Consider the following 27,993-nt stretch of genomic DNA (forward strand, 5'->3'; position numbering starts at 1 on the left):
ATGTATACCTATACGTATACACAATATCCAGCTGAGTAACCTGAGAAATAATTTTTAAAAATAGCTCAATAATTATTCTCTTCAATCAGAACCTAACACTCTAGAGAGGGAGCCGTCAGCTTCTTTCAGTCAGTCTGTGGATGCCAGCCTGGAATACTCTACACAACCTCACACGGATACCCTCAGATCAAGGCAGGCATGGGCAGGTAGGACTTTTATAATTAACCAGGATATATTTTGTTTGATTGGGTAGAGATAGGCAATTTGCAGTTTGTCAAAACTATGAAAATAGTTGCACTATAAGATTAAGAAAGTCAAAAGGATCACCGATGTAACTCCAATACAGTGCATCATGAGGACAACGCAAATATCGACTTCAGCCATGTGTGCAGCTCATTGTGATCGAGTGGTATGATATGACACTCAACCTGTGACCTGAAAAATCATAGGTTCAAGTCCCACTGTAGGGTGGTGCTACAAAGTGGAGTTATAAGAGAAAGGGAGTCTGTAGTCCCAGTCCCTCACCCCCCCCCCCCCCCCCCTACACTCAGATGTAAAGTGAGTATCTTGATGATAACAGCATTTGCTCTGTCAAAAAAGAAATGATTGTATCATAAGGCATCCTGTCACTTCCTGCATATTCAGTGTTACTACTGTTTGACCTGAGGCATACTGTAAAATACCTTAAGCACATTTAGTGGACATTTCACAATTAAAATACAGTAGATTCCAGATAAAATAAACTCGATTAGGATAAGTCTTGATTATATGGTTCCTACAGCAATTCCATTTTGAAATTCAAGGAGTTTTCACGCATTCCATCTGAAGTTAACGTTTCCTTATTCCCATGTACAAACCAAATTCACGTAATATTCCTCATTTCCATTGATTCCTCATCATAATATATTAAAATAGTTTGTTTGAGCCTGGACGAGGAATATATGTTGCACTGTATATGACTGTGAATATTGAATATATACAAGATTGTATAGCATTGAGTTTAATTTTAAACTATTTTTTCTTCTTCAGCTGCTTCACAGTGGTATGCCAATGACTCAAGACGACAACAATCCCATGCAGATGACAACCTGTCACTTCAAGACCTTTCCAACGGTATGTTCAGATTTCAGTTAAATGGTTGTATCATTGGTTGGTAGTGTAGCAGTAGCAGAAACAAAATCAAGTGCAGTGGAATCCTGGATAAAGTCAACACCGCTGGACCAGAAAGATTGATTGATTTTATTTTTTAAACAAGGTTGACTTTATCCACTATCAATGAACACGCAAAATAAAGAACAGAAAATTTGGGACTGACAAGGTGTTGAGTTTACAGAAGTTGTCTTTTAACTTTCTCAATCCTAGAGATTTTTGCTACTTTCAAAATTGGAAAAATGTGTTATAAATGAGCATGTACATAGATAGTTTTATTCAACTATCATAAACATGCAAAAACTAAAAACATTAGCTTTGATACTACGCCTATAATTTGTCTCAGAAAAATGCAATAAATAGGCATAGGGTAAAAGTAACCTGGGTATACTACGGATATGGTCAGTGTTAGGGTTGAGTGAGTTAAGAGTGTTGACTTTATTTATGCGGATTCCACTGCAATGTTGAACCTGGGCGGAAATATACGAATGACAAGGAATACAAAACTACAGTCCTGATGCTGTTTTTCTGGATAAAAGACTTTACACTCATTATTTCACTCGACTCAGTTGTGAAACTGTGCCTGGCAATACTGACAAATATTGTTAGTAGTTGGGATGCTAGCACAAAATGGGTGCCCAAGAGGCATCTTGTACTGTATAAAATGGAATTTTGCTGAGGGAATAAATAAATTTTGTTTGGAGCTTTGAGCATGGTGAAACGTGGAAATACATATAAATGCTTAAATTTGGACGGTTTTAAGGACAAATAGACACTCCCATAATTTCTAAAAACTCAGATTTTCACTTTCTCTCATATTTTGAAAAAAACAGGCCAAGCCATATATCGCTAATCACAATGTCGGTATGTTATGTTTAAGCTTGTAAGTTAAAAAGTGTGAGATCTTTAAAGAAAAGATGACTAATTATTTTTTTAAAAAAAAAGAAAAAAAAATAGAATCCAGTAACTTTGTCATAACAGGAGAGTCGGCTTGTCCTTTTCAACGACCATTTATTTTCATTTAAGAAAGTTATGTACTTATAAAAGAATGGTACCAAAAACACAACGTTAAACAATATCATTAAGCATTTTTAATAAATTTTTAATACATTAAAAAAAAAACTAAAAAAAAAAACAAATCCAAAAACTCCAAGATCTTGTAATTGACAGTGAAAGAATTTTGATTGTGTACAATAATTGAAAGAAAAAAGATAAATCAATCACAATAAAATGTATCTGAACACAACCTCAATTCTTTAAAAAATAGGTCGTAAGGCATACTTTTAGGAATTTGGATTTGTTCATAAGCATATATATATATATATATATATATAATATATATATATATATATATATATATATATATATATATATATATATATATTATCATACTCTCTCTCTCCCCTCTCTCTCTCTCTCCTCTCTCTCTCTCTCTCTCTCCTCTCTTCTCCTCTCTCTCTCTCTCTCTCTCCTCTCTCTCTCTCTCTCTCTCTCTCTCTCTCTCTCTCTCTCTCTCTCTCTCTCTCTCTCTCTCCTCTCTCTCTCTCTCTCTCTCTCTCTCTCTCTCTCTCTCCTCTCTCTCTCTCTCTCTCTCTCTCTCTCTCTCTCTCTCTCCTCTCTCTCTCCCCTCTCCTCTCCTCTCTCCCCTCTCTCTCTCTCTCTCTTCTCTCTCTCTCTCTCTCTCTCTCTCTCTCTCCTCTCTCTCTCTCTCTCTCCTCTCTCTCTCCTCTCTCCTCTCTCTCTCTTCCTCTCTCTCTCTCCTCTCTCTCTCTCTCTCTCTCTCCTCTCTCTCTCTCTCTCTCCTCTCTCTCTCTCTCTCTCTCTCTCTCTCTCTCTCTCTCTCTCTCTCTTTTTTTCCTACTATGATCCTTGTTGTTTTCTTAATGTTGTGCCCTGACTGTTTAAAACCAAAAAGTGGTAAGCCTTCATCACAAATAATCCCCTAGTTCTAAGCACCGGAGTATAAAGCTTGGTTGGATTGTCAAACAACTCACCCATTTGTAACTTATCTATCAAATGACAGTATGACAGAAAAAAAAACTGATTATAATTCGTTTCAATTCAGTGGTTTAACCGTAATCCTTAAAATTAAAACAAAAATTAAGAGATGGTCCTTGCTAAATGAAACCTGCATTTGTTTACCTTTATGACTAGATTGTTTGTTTTTTTGTTTTTAAGGGTTTTGCAGCGCTTGCAACATATTTAGGTCATTTCAGCGCCAGTTAAAAAGGAAGGAAATAAGATAGTAAAATATTTTATAGTAGATATTGGGGTATAGAAGACACAATAAGAGACCTCGCTGCCCACTATGAGAAGTCGAGAACCCCATCCAGATTGACTAGATTGTTATCGTATCTATTCAACTTCCACCTTGTGCAGGAATAGTGAAACCATCATATTTTGGGGCATTTATTGCAGCACAAGCATTCTGATTGGAGCTTATTACATTCTACGGACATATTGCGCGGCTCAGTGGTCTTGCGGTATGACACTCGCCTTTAGATCAGAAGGTCCAGGGTTCGAGTCCTGATCTAAACACTGCTTATTTGAGTCCTTAGAAAAGGCTCTTTACTCACATATTCTCACTGTACTCAGGTGTAAAATGAGTACCTGGCTATTAACAGCATTGTCTCCTTAAAAAAAAAGGTACCATCCCCTCTCATTCCACATATATAATTAATTAAAGTGTTGCATTGGCTATGGACCCCTTGTAAACTGATTTGAGCACGTTTAGTGGATATTGCATGATAAAAATGCTCTCATCTGTGTGTGTAAGATGTATAAATGCTATAGACAAGTTAAATTTGCTGATAATGATAAGAATAAATTGAAATGTGGTATGACACTCTCTTTCGGATCGGAAGGTCCTGGGTTTGAGTCTCGCTCGGTGCATAGTTGAGTCCTTGGAAAAGACTCTTTACTCACATTCTCTCATTGTACTCAGGTGTAAAATGAGTACCTGACCGTTACAGCGTTGTCTCGGTCGGAAAAAAATTGTATTATTGCCAAACAGGCGTCATGTCTCGTTGTTTATGTTACATGTTGCTGTTAGTCAGGGATCCTTTGCAAAGCGCTTTGAGCATGTTTAGTAGATATTATCTTAATTATCTTTCCCTCATTGTAGTACAACTCGAATGTGAGGAATTCGCATTTTATTGGAATTTTCTTTTCTACCCCAAAAAGAGTGACTGATAGGAAAGCAAGCTCACCAACTTAGAGACAATTTAATTTTTGAGGATTTCTTTCATGACTAATTTTTCACATTACTTTAGCCCATGTATTTGCAGATATGAAAACATTGTCAAGATTATAATAAATTTCATTTTGTAAAAAAGCCATGCATACCCGGAAAAAAAAAAAAAAACGAAAAAAAGAAATGCATCACCAGGATCTAGTAAAATATCATTCATAATTAATAAACTTGCCATTTTTATTTTAATAATTAAATACTTTAACTATTAAAAATATATATATATTGAGGAATTATAACACGAGATTTTATGTCATTGGCAATGTTTTACTGCTGTAGCAACTTTGAATTTACATCATGAGGCAATTGTGGGTATTTTCAGACTTTAAGACTTTAGACTGGAAAGTTCTTCAACAAATCTTAGTCTTTGAGACTGATAAAATCTGAGAAACAAGCATGGTCTCGAAATCCTTTTAAAAATCAAACAGTTCAATATGCTATGTAATTTCAAGTATTAAGTAAGCTGCCTATTTGATATGCAGGAGTAATGCTGCATTAACACCCCATATATACAGATAAATAATGATAATATGACTCTCTTTGGTGTAATTAAAATTATATCCTAACATTCCATATGCAGATCTAAATTTAAATCATCCTCTCCATCTTCCATTTTAACTAATTTTGTCATTGTCATTTCAAAAATACCTTTTTCTGGATTGAGACTCATCATCTTTCCCTTCTTTACCACTTTCTTTTCGGCCCTCCGTTTAGGCCTACCAAGTTTACTTTTTGTTACTAGTTTAGGTTTAGGAATGCTCTCACAAGAATCAAGAAAGGCCTGCAATGTTTTCACAGCATTTTTTGCCTCATAGAGATCTGGCTTTGAATTTCCAGACAAGCCTGGTTCAATTTTTAAACCATTAGAAACATTTTCTCCACACCCAACCATCACTTCAGATTCATCCTCACTATCACTTTCTTCAATGGTTTCTGAATTTAGACCATTCTGGGCCGCAACTGAATCAACAATAAGCTGGTCAGTGAGCTCCTCCTGAGTTTTCATAGACTCTTCCACATTGTCTACTTCACTGAGTATTGATTCAGAAATGTTCAGCTTGTAACACTCATTTGAAATGCTTGGAAGTGGTTCAGAGAAATTGATATTGTCTGCATAGTTTTCATCCCAAGTCCATCCAGCAACTTTGAATGAATTTAAAACACAGTCTTTTGAAACATGCTCCCATGCTTTACGGATGAAATGTAGACTGCTAACAATGTCCATTTGAAAATTTACTCCATCATTCATTGAATCGACCATGTCTCTTAGAACAAGTTTTCTATACCATGTCTTAAACCGATGCAAAATTCCTTGTTTGGTAGGCATGAAAGCTGTACTACTTAGAGGAACAAACTTTACTTTGACAGCTTTCAGATCACCTATGGCAAAATGAGATGGACTTCCATCACAGAATAATATGACTTGTCGCCGCAATGACTTCATTCTCCTGTCAAATGCTTTTATCCAGTTTTTCCAAATAAGTGCTGTCATTAAAGATGAACTATTATAAGAGTAAGAGACAGACAAGGATTCAGTACTTTCAAAATTATGAAGATCCTGAGAATTTCCAATGACCAGAGGTGGAAGGAGATCAGATCCATCCATATTTGTACCCAAAACAACTGTTATACGCTTATTACTTCCTATGTTATCCATATCCCCAATTATTTGATTCACATCAGGAAGAACATGATACAAAAGTCCAATTCCATTCACACAGTAAATATCTCTGTAATTTTTACCCATGGTAAGAGAAGGAAGTTCTTTAACAAATTCATCCCGCTTGACTAGAGGGTCCTCACTTCCTACACCTTTAAGTTTTAGTCCATGCCTAATTTTAAATCTGTCCATCCAAGAACCAGAATTTTTAAACTGAACTCCTAGAGACTTTGCAAATATCCTGGCTTTTTCCAGAAGAATGTTAGTGGAGATAGTCATACCTTTATCCTTAGCATGAAGCCACCAGCGATATAATGCCTGATCAACTTCATCATAACCTGAAGGACGCAGTCGTTTACAGCCATCATGTCGTCCATGAACAGCATTGGCTGATTTTATTTTGTGCCTCGCATCCCATATAGAGAATACAGTGCTCCTTGGAAGTTGCTTTTCATCAGCAAGCCTGTTTTTGTTTTTTCCTCCTTCAATTTCTTCAATAATTGAAAGTTTCTCCCCCAAAGACAATGATCGTCGTTTGTGCTTTTCTGATTTGTTAGTTTTAGGCTTGGTCTTAGTCTTGGTTTCAGTTTCCCCAGTTAGATATGACGGGTCCATCAATAATTCATCAGCTTCAAAATCCTGAATGTAAAATGAAACAAGTTAATAAAATGATAACATCATAAGTCTGTGATTTAGTCTCACCTTAATTAACACTTACTCACTCCATAAATCATTAGCCAGAGTCAACTCTATAAAGCTACATTTCAATTGTAATAAATGGGCTGCTCTAGTAATGTTGATAATGGTGCTGCTGACAATGATACTACTGTTTAGCACTTACTGACCAAAAGAAGCTTTGGAAGTTAAATTGGAAGAGCACTTGACCCATTACTGACATAGAGATTAACCTGGTTTGAATACACTTTCATTTTTATTTTTTCTTCATTTTGGCCCTCTGTCTGCCCAGCAGTAATAAGGTGTAACGAAAATATAAGCAGTAACTATGGCTCTAAAAGTGAAACAATTCACAAATTGTATGTTTGTATATTTGTGTATTGTTTCACACTAAGAGCCATATTTACTCTCCTTATATTTTCGTTACATTTGGACTAGCTAGTTGAAGAATTTTAAACTTTTAGTAATAATGTGTCTAGGTCTGCATTTGATTGGTGGAAATTACTTAGTGATGGATCAATAACCAACCTAAAGGTTGGCAAGAAATCATAATTCTTCATTAAATATAACTAACAAAACATCAGGATTTTACCCCCCCCCCCCCCCCCCCCCCCCCCCCCCAAAAAAAAAAAAAAAAACACAACCCCCCCCCCCCCCCAAAAAAAAAAACCCAAACAAAACAATACAAACAAATAAAAAACAAAACAAAAAACACTAAAGGAAACATTTCTTTCAAAATGAAACTGAAATGTGTCTATGGAGGAATACTACATAAATGTAAATGTACATTAAATCGCATTTTAAATCCATAATCTTTAGACTATGAATGCTTATGGAAGGGTACACATTGAAGGGTGATATGTAGTACGAATAGCTTGGAAGATGTACATTAATTAGATATTCTATTACTTACTCAGTAATACACTTCAGAATCGCTAACCTGAAATGCTTGGGGCCGAATAATTATTTCAGATTAAAAGTATTTTGGATTATAATTTTCACTTTTTTTCTAAGATTATAACCTAACCGCTCAGTTATCTATATCTAATTGAAGGTTTTATAGCCATTTTTCAAGTGTCAGTCATAATCTTTTCAAACACTTTGTGTTGTTCCTATCCAAGCTGTTCTAATACTAATAGTTTCGGTATTTCACCAAAGTTACCTAATGCATTTGGTATTTTTTCTTTGTTTACATTCACTATATTTCATACACTACACTTCCACAAACTGGATATGATAGAATACAGAAGGGTAACTTTATTATTTAAATTGTGATCATAATTGAAGTACCTATATTGTTGCATTAATAAAACAGATGGACTTCCATAGTTTTACAGCATGCCTAAAAAGGGGATTTTTTTAATATCATGGGATGGGGGACGGGATGACGACGAAGAACCTCCCCCCTCAACACTATCCAAAGATACTATAACCTGATGAAACATAATGTTTGTCATCACTTGCAATATCGAAACTTTAATGGGAAACACAGTAAGTAATGATGACATCGGCTGGAGGAGTCGTAAAACGACAACCAACTCAGCAAATTGTTTTTGAAATTAGAAAAATCACACCACTTATAAAAATGAAACTTATCTTAATAGTAATATTTATTGGGCATTGCAACGATTTAAAAGTCCACAATGGCTAAAAGATCAAGTAATATAATAAAAGTGCTGTGAAAGTACGGACGTCCTCCCAATAAAACCCGTTCATATTCATATATATAGAGTTATAGAGGGAGAAAGCTTGGAGTTTGAAATATAAAAATAAAAATATATTTTCTTATGGCCTAGTATTTCAAATGGTACTGACTGAGCATCTAGGTTGGATGGTCCCAAGATCTGAGATCATAACTAACATAGACAAATTATTTCACCGCACAATCTGGCAATCAGTAAATCAGGTTGATTGGAGATTGGTACGGTCCCCCCCCCCCCCCCCACCCCTAAAAATTGAAAACGTACTGGCCCCTCTTGCTCTCTTCCCCTGTCCAGAAGTAAAAAAAAATATGTGACAACCTGGTTGCTGAGCAAAAGTCAACAGTGTAAATTGTAAAATTACTCCACTGCCACTGCGTTCCCAAGGCCCAAGGAAGGACCACTCTCTTTTTCCTAATTTTGCCAAATGACTCTGTTTGGAGCCGTTTATCGCACAAAATCAAATCAAATGGTATCCACCTGGTTGGGCCAAATTAATGTGTTCAGAGTTTGAATGAAATTAATCAATCAAATTGGTTTGCACGGGCCTAGGACTGACTAGGGCCTGGCTGGTGTAGTAGTGAAGTAGCAGGGCGAATGCAGCGACACTGGCAAGATGCAAATTACAATATAATGCAAATGCAAAGCGCATCGCTTACCATTGTTTTATATACATTGAAATGAGACTGCTCTATTTATATTTGTGTTATGTGATTGTATCGTTGTCTTTACATCCATTCATTAGGCCGCCGATCCTGTTGTTCTTGTGAATGTTTACATTAGCAGTAGTGAAGAAAAATTTCCAAACCATAACACAGATATACTTCCGGTGGAGGTCAAAACGCGACGAAGGTGTCGATAAAACGGGTGTTTTGTTTTCTAAAAGAAACTTTTCCATCTGGAGTTATGGCAGCTCATCGTGTAATAATAATATTAAACACTGGTGTGGTCTGATGGGCACTAAACGCATTATAATCAATAATAATACATAATATAATAATGATATAATAATGATAATAATAATAATGATGATGATATATATGATGAAATAATAATAATAATAATAATAATAATAATAATAATAATAATATAATAATAATAATAAATATAATAATATAATATAATAATTAATAATATATAATAATAATATAATAATAATAATAATAATAATATGATATATAATGATAATAATATAATGAATAATATAATAATAATATAATAATATATAAATAATATTAATAATAATAATAATAATAAATATAATAATAATAATAATAATAATAATATAATAATAATAATAATAATAATTAATAATAATAATAATAATAATAATAATAATAATATATATAATAATAATAATAATAATATAAAATAATAATAATAATAATATAATAATAATAATAATAATAATATAATAATTATATAAATAATATATATAATAATAATAATAATAATATAATAAATAATAATATAATAATAAATATAATAATAATAATAAATAAATAATAATATAATATATAAAATAATAATAATAATAAATATAAATAATAATAATAATAATAATAATAATAATTAATAATAATATAATAATAATTAATAATAATAATAATAATAATATAATAATAATAAATAATAATAATAATAATATATATAATAATAATAATATATAATAATATATAAAAAATTAATAATAATATATAATAAATAATAATAATAATTAATAATAATAATAATAATAAATTAATAATAATATAATATAATATAATATAATAATAATAATAATAATAATAATAATAATATAATAATAATAATAATTAATAATATAATAATAATAATAATAATAATAATAATAATAATAACAATAATAATAACGAAAATAATATTTGAGTACATATGATGCAGATAACTAAGCCTGTCTATTTAAAAAATTGATTTTTGTTCCACAGATGATGCTAAATCCAGTGACAGTCTACTTGAATCGGATTCTGTCTACCTCCCATTCAACATTCCTGCCAGTCCAATAGTCCTACGCCGTCCTTTTACAGCTCCAGCAAGATCTCATTCCCATGGAAAATCACCACCACCCGGAAAACTGCCACCATCTCCTACAGAACGACCAGCCACAGCATCAGAAAACCGTAGCAATAGTAATAAATACAATACACTAGAGCAGAGGCCTATAAAACCGTTCAATCAAAACTTGACTCATAAACCTGTAATCAAACCACATTTTGATATTGCCCCACCACCACCTGTGTCGTCAAATTCGGAGCCTGTGTTAAGCCAACCGAGTGAAAGTCACCAACCCCCAACAGCTTGCAGCCAGGACTACGACTCTAGTAGTGAACAAACTGCCAGTGAATCAGAACCAGTGTCAAAAATCAAACAGCAGCAACAGCAACAACAGCAATCAGAAATTAACAATATTGAACACCCTCATTTAGCAAAAGTCGAAAATCTGATGCAAGGAGAAGGAGAAAATTCACCGACTTTGAAACAGTCAACCCCTCCTGGTGATAAATTGAATCTCATTAAATCTGTCGCTGGAAACAAAAAGGCAGAGAGAAGCGCAATAACCTCCGCTATCACAGACAAAGCCAAGGCAGCAATTAAACTCAGATCAGCAACTCACTCGGCATCAATGAGAACGTCTTCATCTAACATCAGCAATACATTGCCAGCAGCAACATCAGCTGCAGCAGCAGCAGCAATAACTACAGCATCTAGTATGGCAGCATCGGCTTTGATGAGAACTCGTGGCCCAAGATCAGCTTCACATTTTAAACAAGGTAAAGTTTTTATTATTATTATTATTATTATTATTATTATTATTATTATTATTATTATTATTATTATTATTATTATTATTAAAATTTATTATTATTGATTAGAGATTGTGATGCACAATTTCATTTACTCAATTGGATTAGATCACGGTTCCTAATTTGGTCACATCTATCATATTTTTCTTCCTAATTTAAGGAGACTTGTGTAACATTAGAGCCACAGACGATGGAGATGATTCTTCACCCATGTCACACAACAGGAGTGCTCGAGTCATAAATGCCGACAGCAAACAGATGAAGAGTAGACTGAACATGGAGAGGATGGAATCAAAGAAAGACCCAGGCTCCTATGCAAATGTTAGGGATTCGGGTTTCTTGTCTAGGCCATCAAGTGATGCTGTCTTAGATCAAGCTGGGCTTGGTAAGGATTATCAGTCTTAATGTAATCATACATAACACTTATACATATATAAATATATTTATGAGTGTCTGTGAGTAGGTACGAGAGTGCTCGATAATGTGGGTTAGAGCCTATAAAAATAGATAAGGTCACTCACGTTTTTTTCCCCGCTGATACAATTGTTTCTATGTCCTCCATTTCGTCAGTCTGCAATTATCCATTGTCCTTTGAAGAAAAAAGAAACGTGAGTCATCTTATTTATTTTTTAATTGATATATATAAATATTTTTCTCTGGTTAAATTTGGATTTTTCTCCTTAAAATTCTGATTAGAAATTGTTGAAAATATTTTTATTTTATTCAGAAATATATGTGACCAAATGGAACAACATTGCATCAATAGATATTGGTTTATGATTTTAATGATGAGAATAAATTCCAAAAACCTGGTGTTTTAAATAGAAGTATTATTCTCCACTGGTGAATATAATCCAAAATAAAAATTATTTTTAAAAAATTGAGCTTTATATAGCTCAATATCCACTAAATGTGCTCAAAGCGCTTTAAAAGGGGTCCCTGGTCAACAGCAACAATTAACATGTAGGACGGGACATTCCGTTGTTAACGGTCAGGTACTCATTTTACACCTGAGTACAGTGATGGAATGTGAGTAAAGAGACTTTTCCAAAGACTCAACTATGTGCCGAGCCCAAGGCTTAAACCCATGACCTTCCAATCCGAAAGCGAGTGTTATACCACAAGACCACATAGCCGCACAAAATAGTGTCCAAGTATTTTTAGGAAAAGCAAAAGTGGTCCTCTGGAGTCGTAAGTTTACCTAGGTTTCTATAGCCTTAAATGAACTTTAGATATTGCTTACTACCCTTTTGACAGGATGCTAGTATTTTCGCAAATTATTTTCCACCAGTTCTAATAGATTCAGCTACCCAATCATTGGACAAAGAGGTCAGAAAATAATATCGACTTCACCCAGGATTGACCTGGTCCTTTGCATGCGAAACGAGTACTCCACCAACTGAGATATTGGGATACCCCTTTGTGTCACTATGCAAACTCAAATTCAGGTTGTTGAATTACCAATTCTTTATCTATTACACCATTTCAACCTTCAGACAACAAGGCAGCCACAGCTATCCAAGCTTTTTGGCGTGGCTACTGGGCCAGAGAACACAACACCAAAGTTGTCTCCATACGCAAAGAGATCCGAGCAAGGCGAGCAGAGGACCACATCATGTTGTTGAGGAAAGACTTGGAAAGGTGAGTGAAATGGTGATGTTCAAGTCAATGCAAGTTGTCTTTCTCACAATAAAGATGGAAGAATGAGATCTAGATGACACGAACAGTTTTTAGAAGTAATATTATTGTTTTGACAAATCTGTTGAGGGATTTCATTTCCAGTTCAAATGTTCAAAACTACTGCAGTTTTTTTTTTTTTTTTTTTTGTCGTGTTAAAAAATGCAACATCTCAAAGTGTGTGAGCACATTGGTGCAGATACAACATAGAGATGCCATTTATTATTATTATTATTATTATTATTATTATTATTATTATTATTATTATTATTATTATTATTATTATTATTATTATTATTATTATTATTATTATTATTATTATTATTATTATTTTTATTATTATTATTATTATTATTATTATTATTATTATTATTATTATTATTATTATTATTATTATTATTATTATTATTATTATATTATTGTTGTTGTTGTTGTTGTTATTATTGAAATTGGTATTAGAGTAGCAGTAGTAGTTGTTGTATTGTAGTTGTAGTAGTAGCAGTAGCAGTAGTTGTTGTAGTTGTATTTTTGTTTCTATTATGGTCAAGAGATAGTGCAAAGTCTAGTCCATTTAATATTTTTGAATTATATTTAGATCATGACATGTGATATATTTAATTCTTGCAACTTACTCATTTTTATTTTTACAGAAACCAGAAGTTGTATGAGGAGGAAAAGCGACTACGCATTCTGCAAATGGAAGCAATTAAAATTTTATATCAAGAGGTATCTTGTATTTGACATTTGAATCATGGCTTTATCGCACAAAGTGGAATTTTAAGGTTTACAAAGAATGGAATTTTTATTCTATCATCGTTTTATCTCTTGTTCTCATCCACTTAAAATGTACAGTAAAATAAAGGGAGTAAAAATGACTTGTATAAAAGATACAACACAAAATAAACGATGTTTTGGCCTTTAGCCTCCTTCAGGTAGACAAAGATAAGAAAAGGAAATATTTTATATTATATTTTATTGACTCATTTAGACACATCTAGATTTTTCTCATTCGCTTAGTTTCTTGTCCTTGACATTGTCTGATTTGTGAGGGAGACAGTTAGATACACGTGACCCACCAGTGTGAACCTAAAGCTAAGAATTGAACCAAACAGATTTATGACTGTTGGACCTACTTCTTTTTGTTTGAATTGGTCCCATTTTCCAGGGTGTATGTTTGAATAGGTCCCATTTTCCAGGGTGTATGTTTGAATTGGTCCCATTTTCCAGGGTGTATTTTTGAATTGGCCCCATTTTCCAGGGTGTATGTTTAAATTGGTCCGATTTTCCAGGATGTTTGTTTGAATTGGTCCCGTTTTCCAGGGTGTTTGCTAGAGCAGTCAAACTGAAGATCTAAGATTATTTTATCATAATGATTAACAAATCATCATCCTTTTCTCTGATGTTGATTTGACCTCGAGCAGTCCAAGAGTCACGAAACTCCTCAAATTAAGACAAAATTCTTTTGGTGCATCATTTCGAATCAAACTTTCATTTCATGCTCTATGAAGACCAGAAAGCATCCCCCACCCCTTTTTTTTTTTTTTTGGTAATGGCAGTTTTATACCTGGATACCTGGATACCTCTTCTTCGGGTTGAAGGCTATGCCTGTAATACCGTTCTGCACTATCTCTGATAATATGATATTATGATATCTTGTTGGTACTCTTTTACACATGGACTAAGTAAGGTTGAGGATGTTGATGACACTGACAATGATAATGACAATAATTTGATCAGTTGTGATGATGAAGATAGCGCTGGTGAAATTGATATTGATCACAGTTATAGATGAATAGATTCAAGCGTTTTTCATCAGCTGCTTATGATTTAACAATTATTTTTTTCCTTCAGGTTCAAGCCCTCAAATCTCAAAGAGCCACTCCATACAACAACCAAAACATCACTGAGGGCCATTATCAGGGCACGCTAAGTCCTTCTGCTACAACCTTGTCAGGGCTCTCTACGGGATACAGTGAGATGAACAGGACGCAGGAATTAGAACAAACCTGTATTGGTCTTCAAACACAGGTGAGTTGTTGAATATTCATTGATACTTGACAGATGGATTTAATCTTTGAATAAGTCGGCAAACAGAGCTGCATTGTTGATGGTGGTGATGATGATGATGATGATAATGAACCTACCTTTTTGTGATCTTTATTTTAATTCACCCTGAATAGTTAAATCTATTTAAATATTTATCAAGACTATAAAAAAACCCCATCTCCCCATATGTCATTTTACAGCCAATTGATAGCCTTATTCTGAACCAAAGAAAATAACACTCGTATCAGATCCCGCAGTCATGGGTTGATACTCATTTCAACTCGTTTTTCTAAGTAACCATTTGAATATGAAATTCCCTTCCTGAAAATATAAGAAGCATTAATGGCCAAAAAATAGATTAAAGCTTAGGCATTACCATCTGTCCTCACAACACAGTCACAACTATCTTCAGCTGCACAGAGTTGTTACTTGTATTATTAAAGTTGAAGTTTTCATCAAATTTCCTCCATCTCCTTAATTATGTATTTATTCTGATCTCAATTTGTTTTGTATGTTTTTCAATCAGGTTACCCAACTTCAAGAGGCTCTTGAATCTGTGTCATCAGCTGTTTTTAGGACTAACAGTCTGGATGGAACAAGTTTTGATTTGACAGGTAAATTTAGACAGCAAAATAATAATAATAATAATAATAATAATAATAATAATAATAATAATAATAATAATAATAAATAATAATAATAATAATAATAATAAATAATAATAATAATATAATAATAATAATAATAATAATAATAATAATAATAATAATAATAATAATAATAATAATAATAATAATGATAAATTTTATTTGTATAGTGCAAAAATCCCATTGACAAAATAGCTCTAGGCGCACAAAATTGTAAATCATCATTATAAACATTTTTATACACACACCCATTTATACGTGTACACACACCTACTCTCACAACGACACACACATGCACCAAAACGTGCATATGCATACAGAGACAAAAACTAGCTGTTAACATGAATTATTAAATAACAATCATGTATAATTGCATTCAAGTTCAAGTCCATAAGATGCAAAAGGCTTACCGTGCCCATCACTGCAAATCTAATACAAATCACCTTAATTTATCACACCACCCTAATCCCTGTCACTCCCAGTCATTCTATCCTTCTGGTGTTCTTGTGTATATGAAAAACGTGTTGAAATAATGTGGAGTCTTCGATGTCTATTATGTGGTGTATTAATTTGTTCCAATTCCGTATATGTATAACATATCATTGAAAGTCCTTTAGTTTTATATTAGGAATGAATAGAAAACCAGTTTAAACATCGTATGTTTAAGTATATATGGAATCTAATAACAATTTACTGAATCGGGCATTGTGAGAATATTGAATGAGTGTTGTGTGCTTTGCTCTATATAACGCTCTTTCATCTCAATCAAATTGAATGTAAGTTTCAATTTAATATACGAAAACAGATAAAATGGATGTTTCGGGTTTCCCCTATATCAACAAGACAGGAAAAATGAAACACTACAGACGAATGAGATAATGTGGTAATGGCCACTAACACATTATCTCATTCGTCTGTAGTGTTTCATTCATCCTGTTTTGTTGATAAAGGGGAAACCCGAAATGCCCATTTGATCTGTTTTCGTACATTAAATTAAAGCTTACATTCAATTTCACATTGTTTTTTATTTCATCTCAATCTCAACATAATATGATATTTTTCATTTCATCTCATTTGTAGATGATTCCCACAATGTCCAAGTGATGCCTTACTCAGATCATCTATCAAATGATCTCAACGACATAGGGGAGGCAAGCCGCTGGGGTAAGACAAATTTGGACAATTCTATAAGATTTTAAAGATCTTAATCTTATAAGGAAGAGTTCCAGAAAATAGCTATTCACTTTCAAATCGAGTCTTTGAAAATTCCAGTATACTATTTTGTTTATTTCTAATATTTGTGTTTTATGTTAAATATTTAAGTTAAAATTATTTGACTTTTGTTTCTTTTCATTCTAAGAATGCATTTTATATATTTTATTGGCTATAAAAATGTCAATGATTGCATTTCAAATTCTTTTAGGTTCTCAGATTTTTCATTTCAAATTGTAGTTAATTTTGTCGATCAAATTACATTTGATAGAATCACTATGCATTCGTTTCGGTATTATAGCAAGAATATTGTACACAAAATTTAATTATATGAAAAAAAAAAGAGAAAACAATAGATCGACAAAAATGATTGATCTCAAATTTATTTTTGCAATTTTTCTTTCAAGATTATAATATACTCCTCACCATAACAAGTAATTTATGTCTTTACAAATTGACCACACTACAGATGAAGTAGAACAAATGCAATTCCTTTCCCCTGTCATCCGTATTTTTTGAAACATCCATTCAGTTTCATTGCAGTTTTGAATTACCTTGGAATAAATTCTAACAAGTATTCCCTTCCTTTTTTTCTCAAATTCCTTGTCCAGCAGTGGATGTCTCAAATTGTTCTGATTCTTCTATCTCTCTTGGACGCTTTAATCCCTCGTTGTATCGCATAATAGTTGTCTGAATATTGGCTCTCAGTAGATATCACAGATATATTTTTTTTGTTAATTTAAAAAAAGAAAGAAAAGAGAACAGAAAAGAAAAAGAGAAATAGAAAGAAAAGAATCGAAAAATATTTATAACAACATCTTTATACAATTTCAGGCTCCATCCCACATTCTCTGTCGCCATTTCCCTCAGAGGAGGAGGAAGTTTATTACCGCAGTGTGCCTCAGCCTGGTGCCCCTACACCCCCTCGGAGGTTACAACTCCTACACCATGACCACAACTCATTGCTATTATCATGGCAACCTTCTTCCTGTTCCACAGGAGGTGATTGTGAGGAGAAGGGAAACAAACATATAATTGGTAAGCTTTGAATCAACTTTTTTTTTTCGTATTAAGTTGACAATTCATTTGTCATGTTTTTAAATATTATTTTTGTTTCAATTTGATTGAATTCGGGCCTTATTAAACAAAGAACCATAATGTAATGTTTTTAAACGCAACATTTAACTCAGGTTTCAACTGCATTGCAGGGTTGAAAAGTGAATTAGGACAAGGCTGTATAGCATAGTAGATGTATGTCAATGCCTTGTACCTCAATGTCATGAAGCAAAAATTGTACTATGTTATATGGCTAAATTGAATTTTTAGGGGATTTACTTTTTGTTGTAGTAAATCCTTGCATGTTAATATCAGGAAAAAAAGATCAGGTAGTACATTGAAAGATTTCGGTAAACATTTTCATTGTATTTTAATTATTTTATATATCCCAACAGGTTACCGTGTGTTTGTCAATGATCAACTGAAAGCGTTCATCTGCCAAAAGACATCAGCAATAGTGAAAGGGCTAAATCCAGCAACTACATATAAGTATGTTGTCTATCTTGTTTACTCTACAAAATTCTCAAGATTATTTTTTTTCTATATTTTGTTTGGACAAAAAGTGCTACAAGAGTTTTTAAATTCTCAAAATTAGCAGCAGATAGTCAAAAGTTAGACCATTTAAATAAACGAATAGCTTCAAGTTTACCTAATATTTTATCATGGGAGTTGCATCAAAGTCAAACAGTAAATAATTGCATTCGTGTTTTATAAACACTTTTGTGGATTTTTATCTTTAATATTTAAAATTAATCAAATATTGTGACAATGTAGTAGAGATCTGATGTTTGTGTTAATCCATGTTCAATTATTATTCAAGCAATACTAATATTCACAGAATTTATGTGCTTATTGTAAAATTTGTATTTCTTGTCTATCTTTTCAGATTTTACATCAAGGCCTTATCTGGTTTTGGGGAATCCTTTGAATCCAATATCATCATGGCAAAACTAGCCAAAGGTCAAGAAAAGCACCGTTTCTCTGAAACCAGCGATTCTGCTAACACTGATAATAGTGAGAAAGATGATGACACCACAGAAAATACTGAAAAACAAAAACGTAAAATAAGGAAATTGAGGAAATCACCTCGTTCCATTGACAAATCCCGAATTTCATCTAAATCTAGTGGACATTCATCCTCCACCTTACTTATCCAGCAACCTGAAACATTTTTTGAAGGATTGCAAGATGGGAATAACAGCAATAACAGCAGCATAAAATCTCAAGATGGTGCACCTATTTTAACACAAGCAAAATTACACACTCACAGAAGGAATCGAAGCAGAGATTTACAAAGTGAGGGCTTCACAGAGACAACGTCCAAGGAATCTAGCCCTGCTGCAGGGGCCACAGCAAGTAATTGGCCACCTAAGATAAAAGACATGCCACATGCTCCACATTCCTCCAAGCTTTCCTCTCCATCATCTGGTTCCTATAGTCGAGAAGGACCTAGAAAGCTTCCCGAATCTCCTTCAGCTGGTGGCAGTTCTGGTAAAATAGAGAGATCATCTATTGAAGGGAAAGAAAGATCTGGTTTCAAATCCAACTTTGAACAAAGCCCTGCCCAAGATGACTCAGCAAAGGGAGTATCGTCAGCTGTATTGAAGGATTCTCCAACTCCAGGCAGTAAGAAGGGGTCTCCATCCTCAGGATCTTCAAGAAGAGAATCTCCTGTAAATAGAAGAGATTCACCGGGGGTCTCGCCTACTTGTGGGTCTGAGGGAGAACTACAACATCAATCAAAAATATCTCCCAAACCCGGCAGAGATCCAGTGTCTCCTATCCGCAGCAATTTTGAAACCAACCAAAGTATGTCAAGCACATTTACTGTGGACAAAGGCAGCTCTTTCTTGGAGAGTATGAGTTCAATTGCAGAGTCAGCCCTTGGGTCATTTAGTAAGGGAACCCACCGGGATAGAATACTCCACAGTCCTGGGTCAGGGAGTATCAGAACCCATAGAAGAGTTCGAAGTCGAGATTATCAATTGCGATCAGAGAAGTCGAGGTCAACTCCAGAGTTGAATTCAATGGAAGGAGGTAGAAAATCAGGTTCTGATGGAGAGAGGGATATCTTGTCAGTACAAGAAGCCTTGAGACTAGGCATTGGAAAGTCTGCACATCATGAAAGAGAAGAGACGAAAGAGGTGAAGGGTGTTGAAGCCAATAGCACTAATTTAGATCTTGCTAGCAAGTTACGAGGTCATCGACGTAAAAGAAGTAAAGATTTAGACTCTAAAATTGATGAGTGGAAGAAAGAAGGTTCACCTGAATACCATCATGGAGAAGGGAGAGAAGATTCTTCAAAACCTGAAGATCAACATCGCAAAGGAAGTCAACCTAGGTCAGAGGAGGAAGATATAGCTGCCAATTTACCTCCAACTAAAGATGGGCGTCCTGTTTTAGACGGTCGTCGACGCCATTCATCTGGCAGTGGACCTAACAGTCCCATTATTATGTCTGGTGAGAGACACGGAGGTGAAGAAAGGAGTAAAATGACTGTAGCTGAGATGCTTGAACAAAGAGCGAAGACTTTGAAATCAAGTTCCCTTAATTCTTTGTCAGGAAAAAGCAGTGAAGACAGTGGGTCAAGGCAAGACATAAATACTGCCTCTGGTTACAAGAGTGAAACATCCAAAAGAACAATCAGCAATGAATCTCTTCTCTCTGGAGCTAGTTCCAAAGGGGATGGATCTAAGCGCACTCATAGTAGTGATTCTCTCATGAGTATACGCACCGGATCGCACAGCAATGAATCTTTACCTGGAAGTGCAAGGACAGATAACTCAAAAAGATCTCCCAGCAATGAGTCTTTACCAGAAAGTATCAGAGAAGAAAGAGAGTCAGATCTATCCCCTGCATCATCCCAAACAGTAATTCCAAATCAACTGAGCGCATCACAATACACACACTATCATTCACGTGGGAGACATCACTCCTTAGAGTCATCCAAAGACATTGGTCACCACTCTGCTACAAGCAAAGATTCAGCCTCAACCGCAACAACCACCAGTAAATCTAACAGAGAAACTCCTTCTGTTGATTCAGCATTTTTGCAGACATTGGAAAGTATGACAAGAAATCACTCAACATCTGTCAAGGAGACGAAAGAGTCTCTAATGAACAGGAAGCTTGCCGGGGAAGGAAGTGATGGCTCAGGATCTAAGCCTCCATCTGATGATGAAAGAAGGTCTGGTCGAAGGTCAAGGAATTTGAGTGAGAGTGATGGAGAGGCATGTACATCAGATGCTGGATCTCAACTACCTCCCAGAGCACCAAGTGAAAGTTCATCTGGGAGTCATTCTGATGATAATAGGCATCACTCACGCCGCCGCCATCAGAGGTATGATTATTTTGTCAAATATGACTACTTTGTTGCTCTATCTCTAACAATTTGCTTAATTAATTCTTACCTATTGAATTGTTTAAGTTTGCGATTTAGTCTGCAATGGTAAAATGTGGGAGTAGAGTGCATAAATGATGCTAATATTTGCACATTTTACTTGTTGATGAAATTAAAGTCTGCCAGTATTTTTTTTATGCAAACAATAAATGCCATGATCGAGATTATACAGTAATACTTATTTCTCATATCTGCATCATTAACTAATAATGATAACAATAGGTAGTCCTTCAGAGCCATTAGCCATGAAACTGGAGTTTTTCCGGGTTTCTCTAATGTGAAGTGGAGAATAGCAATTACTTGCTATCCTTTAGATAGGGTGCTAGTTTATCGCAAAGTGCTTTCCACCAGATCTAACAGACCCAGCTCCGAATCACTGCTGGGTGGACAGGGGGATCAGAAAAATTATTGATTGCACCCGGGATTGGTTACGGCCCTATTGCATCTGAAGTGAGTGCTCTACCATTGAGCGCTTCAGGGACCCCAAATGATAAAAATGCTAATAATAAATATGTTAATGATAATGATGGTAATGATAAGTTGTTGATAATGATAATGATTTATCTTAAAAGATGTCATTTTTGCAATTAACTTTATTATTTGTTTTACCCTGACAGAACCCCATCTGATCATCGGCCTGCCACGTCTTCAGCGTCTCACCAGGAATCGTCAGATCCCAGACACCCAGCACACAGTCCTATCATCATGGAAGGGGGAAGACTGCCAAAGTCTGGCTCTTCCAGCGTCAGAAGGAATCAATCCTTCCATGGCTTGTTACCATCGAAACACCAGGACACTAAAACAAATCCCTCTTCTACTGAGGTGTGTTATTTGATTCATCGGTATATCCAGATCTTTTATAAGAGGCCACATTTGGCTTAATTCTAAAATTTCTTCTAAAAAATTCGAATTTTTATATCAAAATTTTAAAAGAAAACCGGTTAATATCATAAATATTTTTTGTTTTTGTTACCTGTGACAAGTTTGTTGATCCTATTAATTATTTGAAACCAATTGATTTTTATGGGCGTAAACCATGATATGATGCCAGATTAGAAGTGACAAATGAGGAAGCAGGTACTATTGTAAGATAAAGATCTGAAAAAGTGTGTATGAAACAGTAAACTCCAATGTCTTCATTCTCGTCCTCTCATGTTCAATGTTTGTGTTTTGTAATACAGGCGAGGGTTCACAGTGGAAGCCAAATGTGGTCTCCTTTGAAAGATTTCTGTGAAGAATATTAGTATAAAATTGTCCTGACTATAGGTCCCGATAGCTCAGTTGGTAGAGCACTTGCTTCACAATCAAAGGGACCGAGATCAATCCTGAGTGCAGTCGAGATTTTTTTCTAACCCCAGCTGGGTCTGTTAGATCTCACGGAAAAGCACTTTGCGATAGACTAGTGTCCTATCCAAAGAGTAGCAAGCCATTGCTATTGTCCATTTCACACTATAGAAACAGGGATAAGTTCCGGCTTCATGGGCCTCATGGCTCTAAAGGAAGTTTTATAGGATAACCTCTGTGGTTTAATGGTAACCCGCCTGACTGGTAATCAGGAGATTTGAGATTCAATTCCAAGTTGAGGCAGGCTGATTTTGGTTTGTTTTGTTTTTTTCTTCTTCTATTTTTCTTTCTTTTATTGTCTGGCACTGTTTCACATACACTTTTTCAGGTCTTTATTTTGCCACGTTAAACCCATCTATTCAGTCACTGCAATGTGAATTGGACTTTTAAAAAAACAAACCTGGCGAAAATTTTATTCCTGATTAATTTAATCAAGCTCTTAAATTCGCAAATCTGTGACTAACAAAGTGACCTGTAATTTATATCTATAATTTATATATCATATGACTATTTCCTTTCACAGGAGGTTTCACCCCCAAAACAAGAGGAGCCAAGTTCAAGCCAGAGCCAGTCACATGCTGGGGTAAGTCATGTATTCAAATTAATAAATAAGTGATACACCACGTTGTTGCAGATGAATATTCCTATAACAAATGTATCGCACCTGTCACATTAATTGATTATTGGACATCTTTAGCCCGATAATGAATAAATTAGTTAATAATAATAAGTTAATAGAGTAAGACTGTGCATATATTATTTTCCCCTATTTTGTATAATACTACATTGAGAATACGAGCTGTTTATATATAATGTAGGGAAAGAACAATTTGTTGATTGTCATAAACTTTATATCACAGCCCTTTGTATTATTACAGAAAAATTAACTATTTGCATTGGTGCATTTGAAAAAAAAAGAAAGATCATCGACCATCTCATTTTTTATAAAAGATTAATATTGACAAATGTTGAGTTGTAACAATTTACTTAGGTTTGCAAAAATAAAAACAAAAAATTCTTTTTACCAAAATAGGAGGTATTCATAAAAAATAATTGAAATATTTCTATATTAGACTCTAGAATTAAACGACCTCGAGTATTGCAATATTCATTAGACCCATAGAACTATTTAACAATTTAAGACTCATTAAATCCGTATTGCTCTATTGATTAAATAGTTATACTGAGAAAAAAAAGTCAAGGCATCACGATTACACCAACTTATTTTGTTTTCAGTTCACAATGTATGATTTTATCAGAAGGAATAAATGTATTAGTTATATATTTTGAATTTGTCAAAGTTCATCACCTCAAAAATCTGAGAAAGTGTGTATGGTACAATGCAAGTCAGGCAAAATAGAGAGATACTGGAAGAAAGTAATCAGCCTTGTTTAAATAGAAAGACAAGGTTGGCTGCTTTTATTGCATCCTTTTTTTTTTCTAGAATTTTTCTTTCTGCCTTGTCTTGTAAAGCATCTTACAGACCTTTTCAACTGTTTTCTTCACACCTAGGTCTGCTCACACTTAAATTTCCACCGTTTTATTTTATATTTTATATTTGTTGGATTTATCCTTCATCCCACCTTACCCCTATCAATCTCTTTTTTGTATGGTAGAATGTTTATTGCTTTCATTTTTCCAATTTTTGTTATTTCAAGGATGAGTGATTCTATCATTCCTGCCTGTGGTACGATCTTTCGCTAGATTATGTTTTTTGTTTGCTTCTTATATCATAATATTATAGAAAGATATGCTTGATTCTTCTTCAATAGTTTAATTTGGTCTCTTTAGTTTTTGTAATTTATGTAATGGTTTAATAAAACCATCACACAATTATCCTATACCATTTTCCTCTTCCTCTAGTCCTTCCTCCTCATCTTGCTCCTCATCCTCCTACTCCTCCTCATCATCAACACCACCACCATCACCATCATCGTCATCATCATCATCGTCATCATCATCATCATCATCATCATCATCATCACCGTCATCATCATCATCATCATTATTTTTATCATTATTATCAACATCATCATCATCATCATCATCGTCATCATCTTTATTTTTCACATTATCATCATAATCGTCATCATCATCATCATCATCATCATCATCATCATCATCATCATCATCATCATCATCATTATTTTTATCAATATCATCATCATTGTCATCATCATCATCATCATCATCATCATCATCATCATCATCATCATCATCATCATCACCATTTATATTATTATTTCAACTCTAATTATACTGATCAAAGCGTAAATAGACAAGCCAAAAAAAAGAACCTTATTGCAATACTTCATAGTTCATGTGAATTTGTTAGATGTGCAAATAGATAATCACTAGAACTAGACGTTATATCCTATTATTGAAAAGTTATTATTATTCATTTGCTTTTATTGTTATTCTTTTAAAACGATATTATTAACTAATCTAGGCAGATGTTTCTTCTGATGTTATTCTTTATCAGTGCCTTATTTTTTGGGAAGATTAAACAAAAAAAAAACTGCATCAGGATGTTGGAAAAATGTATGTTTACTTTTATTCATCGGAGCTTTTAAACATTTATGAAACACGCGGCTTTTCTCAAAATTGGAAGTGTAAAATCCATCACTGTTTTGTAAACCTGATGAAAAGAATGAATTAATAAAAACATGGCCAATTTCTAAAAAAAAATGTTTTGTTTAATTGAGCTTTTATATAGCGCAATATCCACTAACTGGCGCTGATATGACCTTATGTGTTGCGAGCACCGTAAAACCCTTAAAAACATAAATAAACAATATCCACTAAACATGCTCAAAGCGCTTTACAAGGGGTCCCTGACTAACTGGAACACATAACATGTAGAATGAAAGATGACACCTGTTAGGCGTTATTACAATTTTTTTCCAACATAGACAATGCTGTTAACAACCAGGTACTCATTTTACACCTGAGTACAGTGAGAGAATATGAGTAAAGAGCCTTTTCCAAGGACTCAATTATGCGACAAGCGAGGCTCAAACCCAGGACCTTCCAATCCGAAAGCAAGTGACATACTACAAGACCACATAGCCTCACAACTTCTATTGCCAAGGGTGACTAGATGATTCTTTAAAAGAGTATCTACAATGTTCTACTATTTTTTGGGGGTTTCTTTTTTGTTACAAAATTCTTGCCAGCCATAACAAGTCAGTATCTTGTAGATTTTTGTTTTTGTTTTGTTTTTTGCTAAGTTCAATTGATAATCTGTTATTATTGCCTTTTTATTTCATAAGTTTTCAAGTATCTGTTGGTTTGTAGTGGTCATTATGCAATATCTTGGAGAATTGAAAACATATTATTAATCTACTGGTGGGGTATTGGATTGAAATAATTTCTTGGTAGTTGTTGATTTAATCTGATTTTTTTTCCAATAAGTTTGTCCATGAATTCATATATGAATACCATTATATATAACATCAAGTCTAAAACTATTTACAAAGAAAATCACAAAATTTTTATTCGGATATTGTTATTGCTGTCTTAAATCGAAATTTTTGTTTCTTTATCATTTTGTTGCAGAGATCTGAATATTTGTAATTTTATAAATAATGAATAGTTATTTCATCTAAGACATCATATTATCTTCCACACTGTAAAAAAAGACTTCTCTAGATTCTTAACTTATCCTGATCAATTTGACAAATTATTAATTGACAGAGAACAATTCAAAATCAAAAAGTTTTAAAATAGGGGTCGGAAAATCACAGAACTTTTTAATTAATAAATTTTTATCTCTGACCATATTTTGTTTTAATCGCATTTCAGGAGAATCCATCATCGTCCCGTACAAGAAGTCATCTTCGGTCTCGAACCCCCAGTCCTGCTCGCACACGCCAGCCAATAATCTCAGCCGCTCACCTTAACAGGAAAACATCTGATTCGGGCAACAACTAACAAGAAAATTCTAATTTTAAACATCACTGTCGGTTAATATTTATTAAAAGTTATATGAGTAACACAATGGTATAGTTGTAAGCAAGAGTATGACATTCATCAACTGTTTATTTGATTTATCACCTTGTAGTAAATTGCAGCCCCTAGCATGTCCAACATAAAATGACTTTTGTTTTCTTAAGAGATGAGGGTAAGTCTGCATCAGTTTATTTGTCTGTTTGTTTTTTTTTTAAATAATTAGTAATCTCAACTAGTGCCAATTTTATCTGAAAAATAGTGGCTCTGATGTTTAAATATATCCCTTAGGGTTGGTTAATGTATGGTGCTTTTGCTATGCTGGAGGCTTCCGATTTGATCCACGCCTCGATGTATCTTTTACACTCTCCCCCTATTTGTTGTCCTTCTACATTACTTTCTGCACTCGTCCTTGAATGGGAATACCAGATTTTACCCTGATTCTTAATAATTTGAGTGTGTTCTATTTTCTCGTTGTGGAAAACCGTACTTATCATAATGGGACATTTAGGTCGTTAGACCTATTTTTCTGGTTCTGGGAATTGTAAGTGATGTAATCACCCCAAAACAATCAAAACAATTAATTATAGTGGCTCTAAGTCAATAAGAAATAGGGATTCTTTTTCATTGTTTTAGAATAAAATGCAGCCTCGTTGTTTAATCACATCAGTGAGTAATGTTAACTGTTGTTATTTCATTGCACTGTGGAATGGATGTTTTGATTTCAAGCAAAAGTACAGAAAACGTTATTACCCCGTTCACTTTTCTCTATACATGTTTTTTTTTAAATTGACATTTCAAGTTAATTTTAAACATCTTATATTCCTAATTTTAAATCTTTGATAAAAAAACCCCAACAAAATCCATTTTGTGTTGGACAGACCATGGCTCAGCTGAAATGAATGAAGGCTAAAACTGAGATAAAATACAATTATGTCCATACTTTCATGTTTAAAGACCTGCTGGAGTTAAGTTGTGACAAATAGTAAGACTAAGTCATATCAGATTTAAAAAAAAAAGAATTTATCAGAAAGGAATGTGCTATAGACCAGTGTCTTATTCAAAGGGCAGCAAGCAATTTTTACCATCCATTAAAAACAAAAAAAAAAACAAAAAAAAAAAAACAGGATAAGATATTGCTCTTTTGGCTTTATTACTTTGAATGACTGATTTCTTTTACAGCAGGAGTGCGCCTTACTATCTAATAGAGAGAAATAGGGAAGGAGGGGTACTATGAGGCATAATAAAAGTATTTTCAGTAGTTTAATCAATAACGTAATTCGATTTAAAGTTTTCAAATCTTAGTTTGTTGTATGCCTGACTTGATGAAATAATTTTATTTCACATAATTTGTTTGATTTGATTTTTATTTTTTCATTATTAAAGCAAACCATTACGAAGTCAGTA

At 33.8% G+C, this 27,993-nt stretch overlaps 1 protein-coding gene across 8 annotated transcripts in view; it reads left to right on the forward strand.

Moving 5' to 3' along the window:
• LOC144967975 (uncharacterized) overlaps positions 1-27,710 on the forward strand; it is a 104,707-nt gene extending 76,997 nt beyond the window's left edge. For 6 of the 8 annotated variants that reach the window (XM_078905802.1, XM_078905804.1, XM_078905808.1 and 3 more), the window contains 15 exons: positions 90-206; positions 1,030-1,113; positions 10,381-11,223; positions 11,417-11,641; positions 12,753-12,897; positions 13,584-13,659; positions 14,785-14,961; positions 15,506-15,593; positions 16,707-16,790; positions 17,673-17,876; positions 18,290-18,383; positions 18,781-21,234; positions 21,912-22,116; positions 23,162-23,221; positions 26,443-27,710. In XM_078905802.1, the coding sequence (XP_078761928.1) occupies positions 90-206; positions 1,030-1,113; positions 10,381-11,223; positions 11,417-11,641; positions 12,753-12,897; positions 13,584-13,659; positions 14,785-14,961; positions 15,506-15,593; positions 16,707-16,790; positions 17,673-17,876; positions 18,290-18,383; positions 18,781-21,234; positions 21,912-22,116; positions 23,162-23,221; positions 26,443-26,571 (4,985 nt within the window). In that variant the 3' untranslated portion in view covers positions 26,572-27,710. Of the gene's footprint in view, positions 1-89; positions 207-1,029; positions 1,114-10,380; positions 11,224-11,416; positions 11,642-12,752; positions 12,898-13,583; positions 13,660-14,784; positions 14,962-15,505; positions 15,594-16,706; positions 16,791-17,672; positions 17,877-18,289; positions 18,384-18,780; positions 21,235-21,911; positions 22,117-23,161; positions 23,222-24,296; positions 24,326-26,442 lie in introns of all 8 variants that reach the window. The other 2 variants (XM_078905803.1, XM_078905810.1) reach the window with 1 other exon arrangement.
• The last annotated feature ends 283 nt before the right edge of the window (positions 27,711-27,993 follow it).

The sequence above is a fragment of the Berghia stephanieae genome, chromosome 3, assembly GCF_034508935.2.
Source record: "Berghia stephanieae isolate SIO BIC M18660-M18661 chromosome 3, UCSD_Bste_1.3, whole genome shotgun sequence".
Classification (NCBI taxonomy): domain Eukaryota; kingdom Metazoa; phylum Mollusca; class Gastropoda; order Nudibranchia; family Aeolidiidae; genus Berghia; species Berghia stephanieae.